The 21,603-nt window shown below is 46.4% G+C and overlaps 1 protein-coding gene across 1 annotated transcript in view; it reads left to right on the plus strand.

The window, feature by feature from the left end:
- Positions 1-21,603, plus strand: part of GAP43 (growth associated protein 43) — an 87,049-nt gene that overhangs the window by 38,068 nt on the left and 27,378 nt on the right. Inside the window, exon 2 of the mRNA XM_064143285.1 lies at positions 12,673-13,294. Coding sequence (XP_063999355.1) covers positions 12,673-13,294 — 622 coding nt within the window. The remainder of the gene's footprint in view (positions 1-12,672; positions 13,295-21,603) is intronic.

The following is a 21,603-nucleotide window of genomic DNA, read 5'->3' on the forward strand; positions in this document are numbered from 1 at the left end:
GAGAAAAGATGAGGAGGGAGAGGGATCAATAATTCAGGGTTTCATTGCCTGTTCCTGGTCTGCAGGGTCGATATTTCAGGGTTTCCTTGCCTGTTCCTGGTCTGCAGGATCGATACTTCAGGGTTTCATTGCCTGTTCCTGGTCTGCAGGGTCGATATTTCAGGGTTTCATTGCCTGTTCCTGGTCTGCAGGATCGATACTTCAGGGTTTCATTGCCTGTTCCTGGTCTGCAGGATCGATACTTCAGGGTTTCATTGCCTGTTCCTGGTCTGCAGGATCGATACTTCAGGGTTTCATTGCCTGTTCCTGGTCTGCAGGATAGATAATTCAGGGTTTCATTACCTGTTCCTGGTCAGCAGACTATGGGATTCAGAGTCTGAAGGTGTTGCTTTAGAATATTCACATAGCAGCATCTTTGCCTGAACTGCCCCAAACAGGGCCACATAAACCACTTAGTTTGAGTCTGGATAACACTTCTCTTCAGTCCAACGATATCCAAGCTTGCATTTCTGAGCCCATCTGCAGAACAGACTTTTCTAATCAAAGCGTAGGTAAAGGAAAGAAATTTCACCTGGTCTTTTTGCTGAATCTCTTCAATGTGGTCTATTTTGGGAGTAGATTGACACTGTTAGCTTGGATACCTTCCTGCTTCATTTCCAGCCTTTGGTCTCTTGATCCAAATGCCTGCTGGCTGGCTCCTTCTGGAGCAACACAATTATTCCTCTCCAAAAAGGAGACTCGGCACAACTGACGGCACAGTATGTGCTAGGATCCAACCTGCAGCAAGACCATAGATGTTAATTATGCCAAACACTCAAGGCCTTCAACATATTCCACAGATACCTTGTGCCCTCACGTGCCCTCACATGCTTAGGCCATACCCCAAGTTATACCCATGCCCTTGACAGCAACTGTAGAAGCCCCACCTTGGCAGGCTGCTGCTCAGTCCTGATTCTGAGACTTTGGGTGCTTTCAACTGAAAGATGAACGAACTCATCCCATGCCCCACAGCCACCAAAGAGCTCCTCCCAGCCCAACTCTGAGCTAAGGCAAGTGCTTTTCCCTAGCAACATCCATGAGCCACTCTGCTCCAGAAATCATGCATGAGTCCTGGACATCAGCCGCTTTGTATCAGCTTCAGCCTGCCTTTCTCCCTTTCTCCCTTTCTCCCTTTCTCCCTTTCTCCCTTTCTCCCTTTCTCCCTTTCTCCCTTTCTCCCTTTCTCCCTTTCTCCCTTTCTCCCTTTCTCCCCCTCTTTCTTTCTCCCCCTCTTTCTTTCTCCCCCTCTTTCTTTCTCCCCCTCTTTCTTTCTCCCCCTCTTTCTTTCCTTTCTTTCTTTCCCCCAGTGTGCAAAGGCAGCAGATGCAATATTGAGTGCCTTTCTGCATTCAACAACTGGAGTTACAGGAGTTTCCAGATGGTAGATGACACCATGGTTGACCATGTGCTTAACAGGAACAGGGCGACAAACAGAAGGGAGAGTCACAAACATGTGAGGAGAGTATAAGGGATTTATTGAGAAGCTATACTGACAATATCTAAATACATGTATCTTAGATTATTTTTTGCCTCTCTTCCCAGTCACTGTAAGCAATTGACCAGCATACATCCATCCACCTGACCATTATAAGCTTAATCCATTCCAGAAGCCATAAAATCAATGAGAAATATCCAACATGCAAGAGGATCTTGTAGAGGAGAGGATGAAAACTCCATTGTTAGAGGTTTTGAAACTGGAGAGCTGAAACCCTGCTGGTTATACCCTAGGGAACCATCCTGCATGAGCCTTCAGAGAGATGAATTAACCTTTTCTCTCTCAAGGGTGTTTTATCCACCAGGATGACTCCTGGGAGGAAAGGAACTCTGTTTGTTTCCTCGCCTTGCAGACAAGTTGTACTCAGAGGTGCCATCCTCTAGCTAGGTGTCTTCACACCATTTTACTGGGTTACAAAACCACTGTTCTGTGTGCTAAATTGCTTCCTCACTTCACAAGGTGTGAAAGCCTTTTCTTCCTCTCATGTGTCCATGCTTCACTCCTTCTGGGGAGACAGCTGGTCTCTTTAATGTGTTCTGCTCTTTAAATGCTGTCTCTAATATAAATCAGGTCATGTAGAGCCAGGCCTACAAAAGAACTGAGGTGACTCAGTCCTGTGAAATTAACAAGAGTCAGGCATCTGCATTTCCTGGTGGACCTGGGCCTAAGCAACCTTGTTGGTCCTGGTGGATGAAGGGAAGTGCCACGAACATTGCCTACCTGGACTTTAGTAAAGCCTTTGATGCTGTCTCCCACAGCCTTCTCCTTCAGAAACTCATGGCACATGGCTTAGGTAAATGCACTCTGCACTGGATAAAAAAATGGCTGAGTGGCCAGACCCAAAGAGTGATGGTGAATGGAGTTAAATCTGGCTGGTGCCCTGTCGTTAGTGGTGTCTCCCAGGGTTCAGTGCTGGGGCCTGTCCTCTTTAATGTCTTTATTTATGATCTGGATGAGGAGATTGAGAGTGCTCTCAGTAAATTTGCAGATGACACCAAGCTGGGTGGTTATGTCGACCTGCTAGAGGGTAGGGAGGATTTATGACATGATTTGGACAGGTTAGATCTATGGCTTGAGGCTAATTGTATGAAGTTCAACAAGACCAAGTTCCAGGTCCTCCACCTGGGTCACAATAGCCCCATGGCAAACTACAGACTTGGGGATGTGTGGTTAGAAAGCTACAACTTGGAAGTCCTAGGGCTATTGGTTGACAGTCAATTGAATATGTCAGCAGTGTGCCCAGGTGGCCAAGAAAGCCAATAGCATCCTGGCTTGTATTAGAAACACTGTGGCCAGCAGGAACAGAGAGGTGATCATCTTCCTGTACTTGGCACTGGTGAGGCCACATCTTGAGTACTGTGTTCAGTTCTGGGCCCCTCACTATAGGAGGGACATTGAGATGCTGAAGTGTGTCTGAAGAACGGCAGTGAAGCTTGTGAAGGGCCTGGAGCACTTGAATATGAGGAGCATGTGAGGGAGCTGAGGTTGTTCATTCTGGAGAAGAGGAGGCTGAGGGGAGATATCATCACTCTACAACTTCCTGAAGGGAGGTTGGAATGAGGAGGGGGCAGCCTCTTCTCCTTGGTGGCAAGCAACAGGACTAGAAGAAATGGTTACAAGCTGCACCATAGGGGGTTTAGACTGAACATTAGGAAATATTTCTTCACTGAAAGTGTTATCAAACATTGGAATGGTCTGCCCAGAGCAGTGGTGGAGTCACCATCCCTAGAGGTGCTCAAGCATGATGGGGACCTGATGCTTAAAGACATGGTTTAGTGTTGCCCCTTTGATGTTGGGTTGAGGGTTGGACTTGGTGCTCTTTGAGGTCTCTTCCAACTGGATGTATTCTGTGATTCTGTGAATAACATCAGTAGGAACATACATCATTCTCTAGTCAAGATTAGAACAGCACATGCTGAGATGTGTCTTAACTCTGCAAGTATCACAGGCAATCAGTTGGTTCAGCACCATTCAGCTATCTTATTGAAGGAGAGGTTTCCACACATACCTTTAGTGCAGGTGTCATGAGAAAAGGAATGACTTGGAGTCCCTACATCTTTGCATGGAGAACACAGACTATTGATTTGTCCTTAATAATGAGATATACTTTCCCTTGAGCTGTGAGGTGAGTTATTGATAACTGTCACTAGCTCTATGGATGTCCAGGCTTTGGCCAGTATTGATGCCTTCTCTGAGGGAAGCTGTGCAAGTCCTAAATCTGGACTCCTGGCACAACAATTTCAGAGTACTAGGAGACAGCAACTCGAATTGAAAGGCTCTGGGATTTGGAGTCATGTTAGAAAGGCTCTCCTATCTAAGGACAGAAGGGAGTGTGATACTCAGTGGTGACTGATTATAGGATGAAGATTAAGGAGTCTGACACATTCTATATATTGCTGGGCAGAGAAACACCAGGAAATGCAAAGCTGTAGAGAACAGCAGAGGAAAGCGTGTAATATTGAAAGGTGTTTTGATGGAACAGTGAGTTCTGTCTTAATCTCTCCATACCAGCATCCAAAATACTAAACTATGTGATTGTAGTACCAAGGCCAAACAGTGAACTACACCTTAAGAGACAAGTGGACAAATAGTAAGAAAGGAGCAAAACACCCAGTCTCCTTTCTTGCTTTTTGCCTGTGTGTGGCTGCAAACACATGGGAACATCTGTGAAACATCTAGTTCCTCTGTTTCTCCTTCCCTGACATGCCGGCATGTGGGACATTTAGAAGGGCTTGGAGGTTACAGTATCAATTCCTTCCTTCTTTGCCATATTTTGGCCCTTTTGTAAAGTATGGATTTGGAGATGGACAATGGAAAGGTGGAGAGATTAGAAGTCTTCTTGGGGCCATGGCTCCATGCAATTTTCACATTCCTGGTCCCTAAGAACTAGCCTCTGCCCTACCTGTGTCTTAAGTGTTAATTTCTTATCTCGTACTCTCTTAGCTATGTGAGAGCAAGGAAAGTCTCACTTACAGGAGCAATCTGCCTGGGGAGGGATGTCCTAGAAACCTGGGGGTGTGGCAGACAAACAGATGGAGATGGTGAGGGGATCATTCTTCTAGGGCTGGAAAGATGTGAGCTGTGTATATAGAGACAAAAAGATTAACTGTGTTTCATGAAAGTGAAGATTTGCACACTGGCTTCACTGAGGATACCAGGATCATCCAAACAACAACAACTGGATGTGTTTGCCCATGTGTGTCTTTCTATATCTCCAAATGTCCACCCTTTATTGGATGTAATGGAGAACGTTGCTATCAAACATAAGGAAAAGGATGAGATACTTGATGCCTTCCTTGCATAGTCTTTAATAGGCAGACAGGCTGGGGACAGAGTGGCTGGAGAGTGGCCAGGAAGAAAGGGACCTGGGAGTACTGGTAGATAGTAGCTGAAGATGAGCCAGCAGTGTGCCCAGGTGGCCAGGAGAGCCAGTGGCATCCTGGCCTGGATCAGGAGCAGTGTGGCCAGCAGGACAAGGGAGGTTATTCATCCCCTGTACTCAGCACTGGTCAGACCACACCTTGAGGACTGTGTCCAGTTCTGGGCTCCTCAATTCAAGAGAGATGTTGAGGTGCTGGAACATGTCCAGAGAAGGGCAACAGAGCTGGTGAGAGGCCTGGAACACAGCCCTGTGAGGAGAGGCTGAGGGAGCTGGGGGTGTGCAGCCTGGAGAAGGGGAGGCTCAGGGGTGACCTCAATGCTGTCTACAGCTACCTGAAGGGACATTGTAGCCAGATGGGGGTTGGTCTCCTCTCCCAGGCAGCCAGCAAGAGAACAAGGGGACACAGTCTCAAGTTGTGCTGGGGAGGTCTAGGCTGGATGTTAGGAGGAAGTGGTTGCCAGAGAGAGTGATTGGCATTGGAGTGGGCTGCCCAGGGAGGTGGTGGAGTTGCTGTCGCTGGAAGTGTTGAAGCAAAGCCTGGCTGAGGCACTTAGTGCCATGGTCTAGTTGATTGGCCAGGGCTGGGTGCTAGGTTGGACTGGATGATCTTGGAGGTCTCTTCCAACCTGGTTGATTCTATGATTCTATGACTCATTATCCTCCATGCATTTGGTTTCCTGGTAGGGACAGAAAGCAAGCATTAACTCCCCATATTCCAAGTGGAAGCAGTTAAGGTTCTGTTATGTGACCTGGACACTCACATGTCTGTGGGTCTGGATGAGATTCACCCAAGAGTGCTGAAGTAGCTGGCAGAGCAGCTTGCCAAGCTGCCCTCCATCATCTGTCAGCAGTCCTGGTTAACAGGGGAGGTGGCAGATGATTGGAGGATTGTCAAGAGGAGAAGAGGAGGCTCAGGGTTGATCTTATTACTGTCTACAACTACCTGAAGGGGCGTTGTAGCCAGGTGGGGGGTGGCCTCTTCTCCCAGGCAACCAGCAATAGAACAAGGGGACACAGTCTCAAGTTGTGCCAGGGGAGGTATAGGCTGGATGTTAGGTGGAAGTTCTTCCCAGAGAGAGTGATTGGCATTGGAATGGGCTGCCCAGGGAGATGGTGGAGGCACCGTCCCTGGGGGTCTTCGAGAAAAGCCTGGCAGAGGCACTTAGTGCCATGGTCTAGTTGACTGGCTAGGGCTGGGTGCTAGGTTGGTTTGGATGATCTTGGAGGTCTCTTCCAACCTGGCTGATTCTATGATTCTATGAATGCAACCCCCATCTACAAAAAGGGCTGAAAGGAGGATCCAGGGAACTCCATGCCTGTCAGCCTGACCTCGGCACTAGGGAAGATTATGGAGTGGCTCCTCTTGGGTTCTCTCACATGGCAAGTGCAGGATCAGGCCCAGCCAGCATGGGTGCATGAAAGGCAGATCCTGCTTGATGAATATCATCTTGTTCTATGATCAGCGACCCCCCTAGTGCATGAGGGAAAGGCTGTGGATGTTGTCTACCTAGACTTTAGTAAAGCCTTTTACACTGTCTCCATAGCGTTGTCCTTGAGAAATTTTGTAGCTTATGCCATAGACAGGTAGACATTTTGCTGGAGTAAAATTTGTCTAGATGGCTGGGCCCCAAGAGTTGTGATAAATGGAGTTAAATCCAGCTGATGGCCTGTCACAAATGGTGGCCTCCCAGGGCCAGTTCCCTTTAATGCCTTTATTAATGATTTGGATGAGAGGATCGAGTGCACCATCAGCAAGTGTGCAGGTGACATTAAACTGATGGAAGCATTGATTTCCTTGAAGGTAGGAATGCACTTCAGAGAGATCTGGACAGGTTAAATCAGTGGGTTGAGATACATTGAATGAGGTTTAACAAGACCAAGTGTGGAGTCTTGCACTTTGGTCATAAGAACCCCAGGCAGTGCTACAAGCTTGGGGAAGAGTGGCTGGAAATCAGTCCAGTGGAAAAGCATCTGGGGGTGCTGGTGGATGGATGGCTGAATGTGAGCCAGCAAGTGTGCCCAGGTGGCCAGGAAGGCCAATATCATCCTGGCATGTATCAAAGAGAGTTTGTCTGACAGGAGTAGGGAAGTGATTGTGCTCCTGTACTCGCCCCTAGTGTGGCCACAGCTTGAATGCTGTGCTCACTTCTGGGTGCCACAGGATAAGAAAGACATGAAACTCCTGGAGCATTTCCAGGGCAGAGCAATGCAGCTGGTGAAGGATTTGAAGGGCATGTTGTACAAGGAGTGGTTGAGGGAGATGGGATTATTTAGTCTGGAGAAGAAAAGGCTAAGGGGAGATCTTGTTGCTCTCTACAACTACCTGAAAGGAGGTTGTAGTGAGGCTGGTGTTGGTCTCTTTTCCCAGGTAAGAGGAAATGGGTTTAAGTTGTGCCAAGGGACGTTTAGATTGAATATTAGGAAAAACTTCCTTACTGAGAGAGTAGCCAAGCATTGGAACAGGCTGCCCAGGATGGTGGTGGAGTTGCCATTCCAGGAGGTGTTCAAGAAGCGTTTAGATATGGCATTTTATTTGCCATTGGAATGAGCTGCCCAGGGAGGTGATGGAGTAGCTGCCCCTGGAGGTGCTGAAGCAAAGCCTGGATGAGGCACTTAGTGCCATGGTCTAGTTGACTGGACAGGGCTGGGTCATAGATTTGACTGGGTGATCTTGGAAGTCTCTTCCAACCTGGTTGATTCTTGTGGTGGTTTGGGTGTTGCCTTCCCCCCCCCCCCCACTTTGGAAATCTCCCAGACTAGACTCAGCCAGCTCTGTAAATTTGAATGAAGCTTGTATTTACAGCTAGCACAATAGACAAGCAGATATTTACAGTATATACAGTTATAGACAGAAATACACAAGGTAATACAGAAACACAACAGCCCTCCCAGAAACCTGAGTCCTCAGGAGGGGCTCCCAACTGCCCTTCCACCTTCTCCCACCCCTCTCAACCAGTCCCAAGGAAGAATGGAGGTTTGGCCAGGGGGTTAGGAAGCAAAGTGGATGAATCAAAGAGATGGCAGAGAGACTGGAGAGAAGTGCAGCTCAGGCAATGCCCCAAGCAGAAGTGCCTTATCTGTTTGGATTCTTGTTCTTATACATCTCAGCAAGCCTATGAGTGAAGTAGACATCACCTTTGTTTTTCTTTCACAGCCTGTAATCCATTTCTTCTCACCAAAACATTCTAGCTAGCTTCAAACTAGCACAATTCTATGATTCTGTGATTCAGGATATAGCTTAGTAGTCATGTAGCTGTGTAACAGTTGAACTTGATGATCTTAAAGGTCTTTTCCAGCCTTAGTGATTCCATGATTCTATGGTTCTATATTGCTGTGTATCCTCCAGCTTTAGTGATTTGAAGTCCTTCTTCTGTTAAAGGATATCCGATTTGCTTCACTGTAAATGAGACAGAGGACATTGACCCTGTGTAAAATGGCAATATGTGGCTTGCTCTCTGACAATACCTGGACTATGTCAACATTAAATAGCAGTATGAGTGTACTTTACACGGAGGTGTGTAAGTTAAGGGCGTGTGTGATGGAATACTAATATGTGAAACCTGTCCTTACCAGCCCCAGTTCCTGACTAGGAGCTCTCCATTCCATGCTAACAATAATAGTCACTTAATTACAGCTACCATACTACAACCAAGATGTCATATGTGCATGGCAGATAGATAAGACAGGCAGATTTCTTGTTTTCCACCATGATGCTTTTGAATACATCCTGACAGGGCTGACTCACCCTTTTAGCTTTCCAAGGAAGATAAGTTGCTTTCCCAGAGCTTCACTTTATACAGGTTATTTCTGAGCAGCTTCCTTAATTAAGGTTTATCTGCTGTGTGTGAATCCACAGATGAATAGGCCTTGTCCTTTTTGTGTGTGAACAGAAGTTTTCCTCTGAACAATCTGTTTCTCACCCAAGCCATTGTTATACAACATGACACTCTATAGATGCCATGTCCTACCCCCAAAGCAGCTGCAGGCCAGTAGCCTGAAAATAAGTAATTTCAAATGCCTGTGATGCTTCAGTGGGGAAGGACTGAAGAGAAATGGGATTCCTGAGGGCCACAGTTGGCACAGACAAACTATTAGTACATTTCTTTCATCCATGACCTTAAACTCCACCTCTGCTCCAGCCTCATGTTTCTTATCTTTGATAGCTAAAATGACACTGAAAGCACCCTGTTGGAAATATATTATGCAGTCACAAACCTTGTGATCTGGCAAGGATTCATACTAATATCTTCCCAAGTAGGATAAGAGGACAATGATGTCTTTGGACTGGCAGAGGAGTCTTTTAGCTCTGTTAAAGCAGGAGGTGTAGCTGAGATGTTTCAGTCTGACCTCTCTGCAGAGACAAAGTGCTCTCCCATTCCCTGCCAGGCAAAGGGCTGGCTGGCAGTCAGGGCTCTGTGTGAGTTCATCTGTCAGAATAGCAGGAGGCTCAACTCTGTGGCTTGCTGTGCCCTGGCCTCCTGCTAGCAGTGGGTAGGAAGTCAACCTCTTCTGGGCTGCATGGCCCAGGTAACAAGGTAACTCCTCTGGAGTCAGAGGAGCATGCCTGCAGCAGGTCAGACTTTCTGACAGCTGTCCTGATTGGCACTGAAGTTACATGGGATATGAGAGTAGCCAGGCCAGTGTCAAGAGAGAGCTCACTTCAGTCAGTGGTCTTCCTCTTTGACCAGGGCTTAGCAATTTTGGTGTATTTGCGAGTGGACTTGCAGGAATCAGGCATATGGGACTGACCTTTTGGGTTTCATAGTTCTGTCTGAATTGTCTTTCCATTCTCCCAGTCCTGCAACTGTTTGAACTATCCACAGCTGTCAGGAAGGGAGAGCTGGAGCCAGGGCATCCAGTGTTACACTGTGCCATGAAGGAGTGCCTAGTCTACCTTGTGTTGCTGTTGCTGCAGTGGAATGCAGACAAACTCAAGCTCTCCTTAAACCAGCTAGTCCAGGTATTAGTAGTTATGTTGCCACAGCAACATGAAGGGAAAGCTGCAGACCTTGACTAAGGATGGATGAGCCTGTACAGAACTCCGTACTACCCTGCAGGATCCCAACTGCATAGCTACGTGGAGTGGTCAGGCACTGGAATAGGTTGCCCAGGGGGGTGTTGGAGTCACTGCCCCTGGAGGTGTTCAAGAAACGCATGGACGTGGCACTTCGGGACATGGTTTAATGGCCATGGCAATATAGTTGATGGCTGGACCTTGATCTTAGAGGTCTTTTCCAGCTGAAACAATTCCATGATTCTGTGATTCTTTTCCTTGATGATTTGGGACTGCTTGTTCTTTGGCCACCATACTCCAGCTCACTCCTTTTTACCTTGACAGCAATCGCAGGGGTGCACTAGTACCAGTGTGGGGGATCCTGTGCAAGATGTAGGGTATGCAGGGGGAAATAGTGGGTACCATTTCTGTCATGCCAGAGTCCAAATGTTTGGTTCACTGGCCCAAATTCACTCACACTTATGTGCCTGACCCTGGCTCACACTGTGGCAATGACCTTTTCTGGTCTTTTTGCCAGTGATGGCTGCCAGTGTAAGCACTCCTGTCTTCCCCTTTTCACAGGCATGCTGTGTCCAATGCAGTGGCTTCTTCTCCCTTATTCCTGTTGCATTATTTTAGAATCCATTTGTAGGCTGTTCCCTCTCTCTGCTCTTCTGGTCCTGGGCCTTCATCCCCTAGGTGGTACCTCTCAGTTGCAATAGCCTAAAGAATATTTTCCTCTTCTGACCCAGGATTAAATACTTATTATTATTCTCAGTCAGCTCATTCTCTTTATTTTGTGACCTGAGCCAGTGTTGGAGACCAGGTGCAGACAGCAGAGAGGCCACTGGCCCTGCTTCTGAGTAGCTCCTTTGAAAGCTTCCCAATGGTAATATTAATAGAATAGTGTCCTTTCATCAATATGCAACTGAGCTGTTACTTGCCTAAGGGCTGCTAAATTACTGGTGTGAAGCATGGTATGTCCTGCAGATTCAGTGGATGTTTATAAGCTGAGCATTATCTATCTTCAGCAGACCAATGTGAGGCACAGACTCTATTTTGGTCTCATTTAAGACTCTAATGCGTGGCTTAAATCTAAAAACCACGAGGAATGCTGCTTTTTGTTGCAAGGCTGAATTTCCCTCAGTAGTCAGAAAAATAATCTGCTGGAATTGGAAATGCTCACTGCAGAATCACAGAATGCCAGGTGTTGGAAGGGACCTCTGGAAAGCATTGAGTCCAACGTCCCTGCCAAAGCAGGTTCACCTAGGGCAGGTCACACAGGAGCATGTCCAGACAGGTTTTGAAAGTCTTCAGAGAAAGAGACTCCACAACCTCTCTGGGCAGCCTATTCCAGTGGTCTGCCACCCTTAGAGTAAAGTTCTACCTCAACATGTATCCATTGCCCTTGACCTGTCACTGGGTATCAGTGAAAAGAGACTGGCCCCATCTTCTTGACACTTGCCCTAAATATATGCAGGTAAACACTGGTCAGGTAAACACTGATCAAATCCCTTCTCAGCCTTGTCTTTTGTAGACTAAATAGCCCCAAGTCTCTCAACCTTTTCTCGTAAGTCAAATACACTATTAACTTAATCATGCTCATAGAATCATAGCATCAACCAGGTTGGGAGAGACTTCCAAGGTCATCCAGTTCAACCTAGCACCCAGCCCTAGCCAGTCAACTAGACCATGGCACTAAGTGCCTCAGCCAGGCTTTGCTTCAACACCTCCAGGGATGACGATTCCACCTCCCTGGGCAGCCCATTCCAATGCCAATCACTCTCTCTGGCAACAACTTCCCCCTAACATCCAGCCTAGACCTCCCCCAGCACTACTTGAGACTGTGTCCCCTTGTTCTGTTGCTGGTTGCCTGGGAGAAGAGACCAACGCCCACCTGGCTGCAGCCTCCCTTCAGGTAGCTGTAGACAGCAATGAGGTCACCCCTGAGCCTCCTCTTCTCCAGGCTAAACAACCTCAGCTTCCCCTCTGCTGGACTCTCTTCAGTAGTTCCCTATCTCTCTTGAACCCAGGATCCCAGAATGGGGTGCAGTACTCTAAATGAGGCTTAGCTGCCTAATATTCCTTCATTGAAACCATGAGTGTAAAACAGAGGTAAGGAGCTTGGAGTGCTTGCAGACAGGGCGTTTGTGAGCAGCACGTCCTGTGAATATCTGAGTGTGTCTGACAGCATGCATCTGCAATGGGGAGGGCAGCAAACCTATTCTCTGTTGGCAATTCTGAGCCAAAATGCTATAGAAGACAAAACACTTGGTGTCATTGGAGTCATGCACCTGTGAAACAAGGTGTCATTAAAAAGAAACAAAGACTTGAAGGTAAAGGTGAATTTAGAAGGACTGGAGGGAAAAAAAAATCCTTCTCATGAGAGTGCTCTGAAAATGAGTAGGGGAAAAAAATTGGTGCACTTCAAAATGGATGGGAAAAATAAATCATGGCAATAGAGAAAACCTGGCTGGTGCAAGCCTTTCCACACAGCCACGGTGCTCTCAGCATTGCTGATGAAGATGATGAGGTGCTTTAAATTCATTTTACAACCCCTCTGTGTCTGTGCAGCCCGAGGATGAAATTAGAGCCACCTGGCTTTAAACCCATACTGAACGGCAAGGGTGCTTTGAGACTTGTCACTGGTTAGCAGGTGGGGAATGTGGGACACCTGAAATAAAACCAGAGTCTGAGCTGCTTCTGCAGAAATCTTATCTCCCTCTTTTCTTTTCTGCCCTCCTCCCTTGTCCTTCTTCAAAGGTTGAAAAAAATGAGGATGGGGACCAAAAGATTGAGCAAGATGGCATCAAACCAGAAGATAAAGCTCATAAGGCAGCCACCAAAATCCAGGCCAGCTTCCGTGGACACATAACAAGGAAAAAGCTCAAGGGAGAGAAGAAGGGAGATGCCCCAGCATCTGAGACGGAGGCCACCGACAAGAAGGAGGAAGGCCCTGCTGGCGGAGCAGCTGAGAACAAAGAGAGCGAGGCTCCCGCTGCCACAGAAGCGGCTGCCGCTGACAGTGCCCAGCTGGAGGAGGGCAGCAAAGACAGCAGCGCGCCAGCGGAGGAGAAAAAAGGGGATGGAGCTGCCGAGGCGGGCTCGGAGCAGCCAGCCCCACAGGCTGCCACTCCTGCTGCGTCCTCGGAGGAAAAGCCCTCTGCTGCCGCCGAAACGGAAAGTGCCACTAAAGCTTCCGCTGACAACTCGCTGTCCTTGAAGGCTGATGAAGCCCAAGACAAAGAGGAGCCTAAACAAGCCGACGTGCCTGCTGCTGACACCACTGCCACCGCCACCCCTGCCGCAGAGGATGCTACTGCCAAGGCAACAGCGCAACCCCAAATGGAGACAGTGGAGAGCAGCCAAACCGAAGAGAAGACAGGTGAGTGCGTGCCTCGCTAGGGAACGGGCCGCCAGGAGTGCTCCTTGGGGATGCACCTGAGGCTGGCCAGCAAGAGCTGGTGTGGTGGTTAGGCTGGGGGTTAACGAGAGAATCCCCGGGCTGGGTTGGAAGGGCGAGAGGAGTCGCACGTTCTTGCTTAACACCCTTGCCCCTCATTCCTGGCAGCTTTTGGACGTGATGACAGAGGAGCATCAGCAGGCTGAGAGGCCTGGAGGAGTCTCTCAGAGCTCCCCAAGCTCTGCATGTGCTAAAGGGAGAGATGAACCTTGTCAGGCACACTAGCACAGGAAACAAAACAGCCTGAATTGATGCTACCTCACTGGAGGCTGCCAACCCGAGGTGAAACATCTCACACTCTCATACTGCAGGAGGTCATTTACCCTTGCTGGTGGGATGGTCAAGAGGGAGCCAAAATGGTCTTTTTTTCCATCTGCTTGTGAATGGATAGGATTCCTGGCACAACCACACCTGAGCCAGGAACATCATGTCACCAGCATTACCTGTAGGTTTTTCCATACCAATACTTCTAGCCTCTTACTTGAACTAACCCATGACAACCACACTTGCATGAAGCTTTTAGACATATCAGCTGGGTCAGACTCACATGGTAAGAGGATCAAGCAGGGAAAGGGAAGCTTAAAGCCCCTGACAGCTCACTGAGTGAAGACAGAAAAGTGAGTTGAATGCAGACAGATGCTCTAGGAGGTGTTTTCAATTATTTGCTCTTGTATGTTTGCAACTCTGTTAGTTTCCCTGAGAAGAAATGAAAAATGTTGAGAGGCAAAAGTGAGCATTTTTGACAGAGATGCAGTGTTTACAAACCATAAAGAAGAGCTGGATTTGATTTGTGCTACTGAGCTGGGTAGAAAACGCATCAAAGACCTGAGGATACTTTTTCTCTGAATCTTTACCTTCCTTACTTTTTTTTGAAGAAAGAGAACATAAACAAACAAACAAAAATGTGATCTCAGAGTTAGGCACCATGTGAAACTCTTATCAAGAGGCAGTGCTGAGCACAACAGCCTCCAGTTGTACAGGGCATTCTTCATTCATTGGCTTGTTGGAGCAAATATGTAGCACATCACCTTGATATTCATAAACAGCCTGATGTAAATGTTACAGAGCCTCAGCATCCCTCTCGCACTTAACTGGTACTGCTCCATCATTTCACGTGGTCCACTACTTCTTTTCCACAGATTACAGTTCCTGCTCTCTAGACTTCCAAGCTTCATAGGTAACTCAGGGCTTCAGGCAACTCTGTTCCTGTTCAGTGAAGTGAACAAATAGGAAAGAACAAATATCAAAAAATGACAGATAAGTACCAGGAGAGAAGCTTATGTAGAACACTTATGCTTTAAGGTATGGACAAAGGGAGTGGCCTTTGAGAGCCTGAGTCTGAGCAGAGTGTACACAGCAGTGAAAGATTGCTAGTTTTACCTCCTTTCATTTAAACATTTCTCCAGGTAAGCCTTGAAACTGCCTTGTCCTAGTAAGATTTTTGTTGTCCAGGTCTCCAGCCATTTGTTCTTGCTTTGTGTGATGAGCTGAGTGGCAGAATAAATGCCACGTGCTTTGAGCAATGCAGTTTGGTAGGTTGCATGGTGTACTTGCATGGTTCTTATATTTGGGCAAAGGTACAAACATCAATGGGAAAAATAGGACAGAGTGAATCAGTGAATACACAGAATAATGAGTGCTAATTGACTCTTATTTAAGACTTGGGATGCTTTATTCCTTAACAGGAATAGTGATTCTGCTTTGAATTAACATTCTATTTTTATTCAGATGAATCTGCTCTAATGGATAGAGGTAGGAAATTCATAGTAGCAGGCTATTTAATTTGGTTAATTTTACCTGTTTTGAGTCACTGTTCACCAGAGAATTGTTTATTTCTATGCAGTATCCTACATTATTTGCAGATATCTTCCCCACGCTTTCAAACATCATTTGAAGTGGCCAACCATTCATGGCCACATCATTTGGAGTGGCCATTTAAATGCATTAATTAATAATACTGCTGCTTATCTAAATATCTAGCTAAGAAAGTTGGAAAATCTACAATTCAACCTTGTTTTAAAATGAGTTTTAAGTGATTGAGTGCTAAAGATCAGTATCTGCATCTTTTTTACGCTTATTTCACATGCATGCAGCAATACTCAAGCTTCCCAATGTTTGCAGAAAGCAAACAGAGGAGGTGTGTGTCTGCAGCCAGACTGATAGTCTCTTTAAAATGCTAATGAATATAGATTTTCATTCTTGTTCCAGATACCAGCCTTCCAGTCACAAACTCAAATAGCTGGGTAAGTGCCCCCAGAGCCATCCAAGAAAGAAATGCAACAAACAAACAAACTAAATAGGCATTTTTTCCATCTCTCTGAGGATGCTGGGTTGTATTCTGTAATACCTTCTGCAGCACAGTGTCCAGAATAGTATGAAGTTGCTTTCTCCTTAAGAAATATTCCACTAAAGAGCATCATCACAGTATAGTAGTTCCTACAGACAGGAAAGGTTTCCTGATAGAAAGCCTGTTTTTTCTTCATCTTATTACTATCCTCTCATCTCTTTAAACCTCTCTATTTCCTTCTTGGTACTTACTCTTTCTGACTGAAAGACATTGACCATATTTTGACCTTTCTCCCAGCAAACGCAGTAATGGTGGTTGCTGGCACGGATGTGGTAGTCATTCATGAAAGACGAGGGGCTACCAAACATCTGCCACTCCACTGCTTCTCCAGCCTGGAGACAGATCCTCTTTCAGCTTCACTGGTCCCCTTCTCCCAGAAGTCATCCCTTTGGCTTTCAAAGGTCATCTCTTATCATTTCCATGATCGAAGACTGGCACAGTGATATGCAGTGTCTGTCAGGCTGCCAAAAGTAAATCAAATTGGTTTCTAGCCAATGTCATTGCTTGGCTGGTTGCCATGGCATGCTTGGCTGCTACTACTCTGAGGCGTGCCGACCGTGTTACTCCTGTGCAGTCATGTTTGTTTGCCTTACCACAGTGGCTGTATTTTGTTATCTGTGGATATCTTTCCTGGTACAAAGACATACACAAGATGAGCACATTTCATTTATATCCAGCAGATGGTTTTGCCTTCATCTAAGGGCAGGCCAAAAAAGACAAGAAGAGGGGAAAGGCAAAACTAAACAGGTAGAGAGAATTGTACAGTTCTTAATCATAGAATCACAGAATCAGAGAATCATAGAATCAACCAGGTTGGAAGAGACCTCCAAAACGGTTTCAATTGGAAGGGGCCTCCAAAGGTCATCTAGTCCAACTGCACTGCAGTGAGCAGCTACATCCTTCATTAGATCAGATTGCCCAGAGCCCCATTGAGACTGACTTGGAATATCTGACGGGATTGGACCTCAACTAGCTCCCTGGGCAACTTATTTGAGTGTTCCACTACCCACTACTAGCTGCCAATTGCCCTGACAGCCCTCCTCTCTCCTTGTTACTCAGTTTCACATACTCTATCTGTCTGCTGGCAATGGCTTGAAAAGGTCTTCCAACAGCTGTCCTGTATCCAGTATTTGCTGCTCTGGAACTCCTGGTGTTCCCAGCTCCACAGTAAGGCAGTTTCTAAGCAATCCTCAACATATCAAAAACTAGATGGAAAAAGGAGATGGATTCCAATCTGGGTAAGGCATGAAATGAGTCAGTGGGCTTTGTTCAGCAGCAGTGGGGATTGATGTAAGTTAGACAGTCTCAGTTCTCTTCATGTCTTTTGTTGGTGACTTGCATGCCAAGAAAGTGTTCTCTTCACTGAGCATCATTGCCAAGGCTTTTATTTGTAGACTTTTTTGTTATGATCCAACTTTTGTCTCTTTGGTATTGGTATGCTTAGAGAGGCTTCCTCAGATGCCAACCTACTCAACAGGACAGAATTCAGAACTGGTAGGAGAGGATTTATGCATTACATATGGATGAGGAGGTGAGACTTATTCTAATCTAGATTGCATTGGCGTAAATCCAGAGAGTTTCCATCAGAGTTGCTGGGAAGAGTTTATATTAGTGGGGCTTTGAAGTGAGATCAGAATCCAGCACAGCAGAATATAGAAGAAGATTGGCTACTGTGTGCCTTATGGTGAGAAGAGGAGGTGAATATCACACAGTGTTAGATTCTCTTTGTACTTTCCTATGTTTTTGAGTCTTACCTCCACATCAAAAGCACTCTCAGATTGTCAGGTAAGAATACAACAAAGCCCAGAAATGTGAAAGAGTAAATTGTGCCTAAGGAAACAAATGGATCTTCTTTTGTTGGGAAATGAAGAATACTTTCTCCTGCTTTATGAAATAGCATTACAATGGAGCCATTTTCACAGCTGAAATGGAAAATCAGCCAGATGACAATTGCTTTGCATGTAAGCGAGCCATCAGCTCTCCCAGGGCCCTCTATCCTGCAAGGTAGGAGCACTGAGAGGCACCATCTTCTCTTCACTTCCTTAGAGGGAGCAGGTCCCTATGGATTCTTTTTTATGGTTTGGAGTTGAATCAGTTCTTTGTTTTCAGTTCATTTGGTGCATTGATGGAAGGACAATACTTGCTGCACCTGGGGAGCACTGGCTATATAAAGATTTGGAAAGGGAGCCTATCTCTTGTCATGTACCAACTAGAAAGTACAGCTTGCACCATGCAGAGAATCACAGCTTATAACTGGAGTGTTTAGTCTCAGCCCATGGGTAGCTGGCATGAGGCACAACACCTTTGCTGCCATTCCTGTTTCACAGGAGCTTATCTCTGCTTCTACACCTGGCAGCCAAGGAAAGCAATGCAAACACAGTAGTCTCCTGATCACTGCCCCAGAGTGAACAACGCTAAGGAAGCATGCCAGCATTTTCTTGTCTGTAGTACTACGTCAGAAACAAAGTAAGAATATAAATGAAACTTAGGTTACCTTCAGCATGCTGAAAGGTGTCAAAGTATGTGCTTAGTCCTCAGCTGTTCTGAAATTCTTCATCTTTCCATTGCGTTGTTTCTAAATGGGTATAAGCTACTTTATTTGCATTTCACAGCCTGCTTTGCATTGGTGCAAATAACCATGTGAGGGATGGCATGAGGAGAGTGGAATGTCACAGTTTCCCAGAGAAGAGGAAACCTACACACTACGCACTACAGATCCATAATTTCCTCCTCTGTGGCAGTGAAATGCTGTCTCTGTTCCCATGTGATTCTCATCTCTGCTGTGTTCTAACGAGATGCAGCTTACCTGCATGGGTGGGAACTGCACTTGTAGAGTAATGGTGAAGCTGGACCTGATGGTTTTTAATGAAGTCTTAGGTGTCACTAAGCATGCCTACTGATGATAAGGTGAGGGCTAACGCTGGAAAAGGCCTCTTTGGGAGAGCAGGTTAGCCACTATTTTGCACAGTGGAGGCACAGTGGGGTGTTTAGGCTGGAGAATGAGGAGGCTCAGGGGTGACCTCATTGCTGTCTACAACTACCTGAAGGGAGGCTGTTTCCGGGTGGGGGTTGGTCTCTTCTGCCAGGCAACCAGCAAGAGAACAAGGGGACACAGTCTCAAGTTGTGCCAGGGGAGGTCTAGGCTGGATGTTAGGAGGAAGTTCTTCCCAGAGAGAGTGATTGGCATTGGAATGGGCTGCCCAGGGAGGTGGTGGAGTCACTGTCCCTGGAGGTGTTGAAGCAAAGCCTGGCTGAGGCACTTAGTGCCATGGTCTAGTTGACTGGCTAAGGTTGGGTGCTAGGTTGGACTGGATGATCTTGGAGGTCTCTTCCAACCTGGTTGATTCTGTGATTCTATACTAGTTCTTCTGGGACCTCAGTAAGACTGCAAAAGTGGTTAAATGGTTTCTTTTGTGAAGAATGGAAATTATAGGAAAGGTTAGAGCAATCTTCCTGGTGTTGGCAACCACAAGTGTTGCAATATCAGCTGAGCACCTCCTTATTGATTGTGGCACACTACACAGAGTCATAGAATCATAGAATGCATTGGCTTGGAAGAAACCCTTGAAAGTCATCTTGTTCAGCCCTCGTGTAGTAAGCAGGGACATTGCCAGCTACATCAGGCTGCCCAGGACCCCATCAAATTTGACCTTGAATATCTCCAGGGATGGGGCCTCCACCACCTCTCTGGGCAACCTGTTCCATTATTTCTTCACCCTCATTGAAAAGAACTTCTTATGCTCAGCCTAAACCTGCTCTGGGTTAAAACCATCGCTCTTCATCCTATCACTGCAAGCCCTTCTAAACGGTCCCTCCCCAGCCTTCCTGTAAGCCCCCTTCAAGTACTGGAAGTCTGCTATAAGGTCTCCCACAGAGCCTTCTCTTCTCCAGGCTGAACAACCCCAACTCTCTCAGCCTGTCTTCACAGGAGAGGTGCTCCAGCCCTCTGACCATCTTTGTAGCAGGAGTTCCTGTTTATGAGCTGGTTGACCAGCATTACTCTCTTTCACATCTTTGTAGTATTCTTCCAGCTGACCAAAGTTAATGCTCTTGAACCTACACAGTACTGCACTTTCTAGGTGGTATACCAAGGTTTGCTTAGAGCATGACACTCTAACACATTTCTATCGCAATAAGCTCTTACAAGTGGTATTAAGACAGCACATCCTAATCTCATGGGATGCTTCTGTGTTGTGGTCACTCACACTGACACAGGTTTCTACAGTCGAGATGGCTAAACTCAACCTAGATTTTGCTCAGAGTCCCTGTCTACTCAGCTACACCCAGAGCATCTTCAGAAAATGCTCTGAAATTGCCTCCTGGGAGGAAGTCTTTGTGCCAATAAACATTCAAATTTTCTGCTGAGAACAGCTCAGATAGCAGACCAATGATCAGAATAGACAGAGAGACAATGAAATGTAGGTGACAGCTCTTTGCTGCAGCTGCCAGCAGCGCTCTGCATCACCACCAGTGTCATCTCTTCACACTAGAATCACATAGGCTGAACTTTTCAGACAGCTATAAGCTTGCAGAGTGTCATCTGGGATTTGCAGAGCCATGAAGCAATACTTTAAAGGTAGCAGTACTGACTCTGTAGTACAAATGATTGCCATGTGTTAAGGAAAGGGATTGGGAAAGTTCACCAGGTCAGCATGATCAGATTAGTTAGACATTCCTCCAGAGCTATATAATGGGAGCATTAATATTGGATTATCAGCTGCAGTGCAGCCAGCACTTCTAATCTCTGTGGAAACTCCACGGGCTATGGCAGGGTGAAGTTGTAATCCTAAGGGTCCATGCACATAACCAGTAGAGGAACACAGAAACTGCCAAGCCAGGTCAGACCTCACATTCCTGTATTGTACTTCTTGCAGTGGCTAGCACCAAATACTGTTATGGGCAGCTCTCTACTACTAGGACTCATCGCCGTCCTCTGCTGCCTAGGATTTGGTTTAATAGCTGAAGGATGATGTATTACCCCCTTTGATACTAATTATAACTGTGGCATTATCTGGCATATATTTATATATATAATCATAGAATCATCCAGGTTGGAAGAGACCTCCAAGATCATCCAGTCCAACCTAGCACCCAGCCCTAGCCAGTCAACTAGACCATGGCACTAAGTGCCTCAGCCAGGCTTTGCTTCAACACCTCCAGGGACAGTGACTCCACCACCTCCCTGGGCAGCCCATTCCAATGCCAATCACTCTCTCTGGGAAGAACTTCCTCCTAACATCCAGCCTAGACCTCCCCTGGCACAACTTGACACTGTGTCCCCTTGTTCTGTTGCTGGTAAATGCACAATATCCAATTGACTGTCAGTATCTTTCCCAACTCCAACTAACTGTACAGTGGCAGGATTGTTCAGCAGTGAATTTGCCACCATGGACTTAAATAACATCTGTTCTTGTGCTGTGTCACAGAAAGTGCAAGAGGTAACCCCACTTTATGCCACTGGTTATTTTCTAGAGCATCATATAGTATGCATATAAGTACAGAGGGCGTAGTACAATAGCCCTTCATCTCTTTGCTGAAGAAAACACATCGTCCTGCTTTGAGCTAGAACAGAACCAGTTCTGTTCAGTGATTTGACTTCTCAGCTCAGTCTTTAGTAGCAACTGCACTTTCTGAAGTTAACAGCACATTTTCACAGACAGTGTCTGCTTCCATAAGTGATAAAGCTTAGCTTGATGATTAGGGCTAGTACCAATGTATTGTTGTACAGAAAGGCTCTTGCCTATACTTGGCTCCTAGAAAAATAAGGTCACTGTTAAAGCTTCTGTGCCATATTGGGGTGCTGCAAAGTAAGAGGTCACACATATGGGAAGGAATGGACAGGGCAGGTGACCACTCTAAAGTGACCAACAAGATATTGCATTCC

The sequence above is a fragment of the Pogoniulus pusillus genome, chromosome 5, assembly GCF_015220805.1.
Source record: "Pogoniulus pusillus isolate bPogPus1 chromosome 5, bPogPus1.pri, whole genome shotgun sequence".
Classification (NCBI taxonomy): Eukaryota; Metazoa; Chordata; class Aves; order Piciformes; family Lybiidae; genus Pogoniulus; species Pogoniulus pusillus.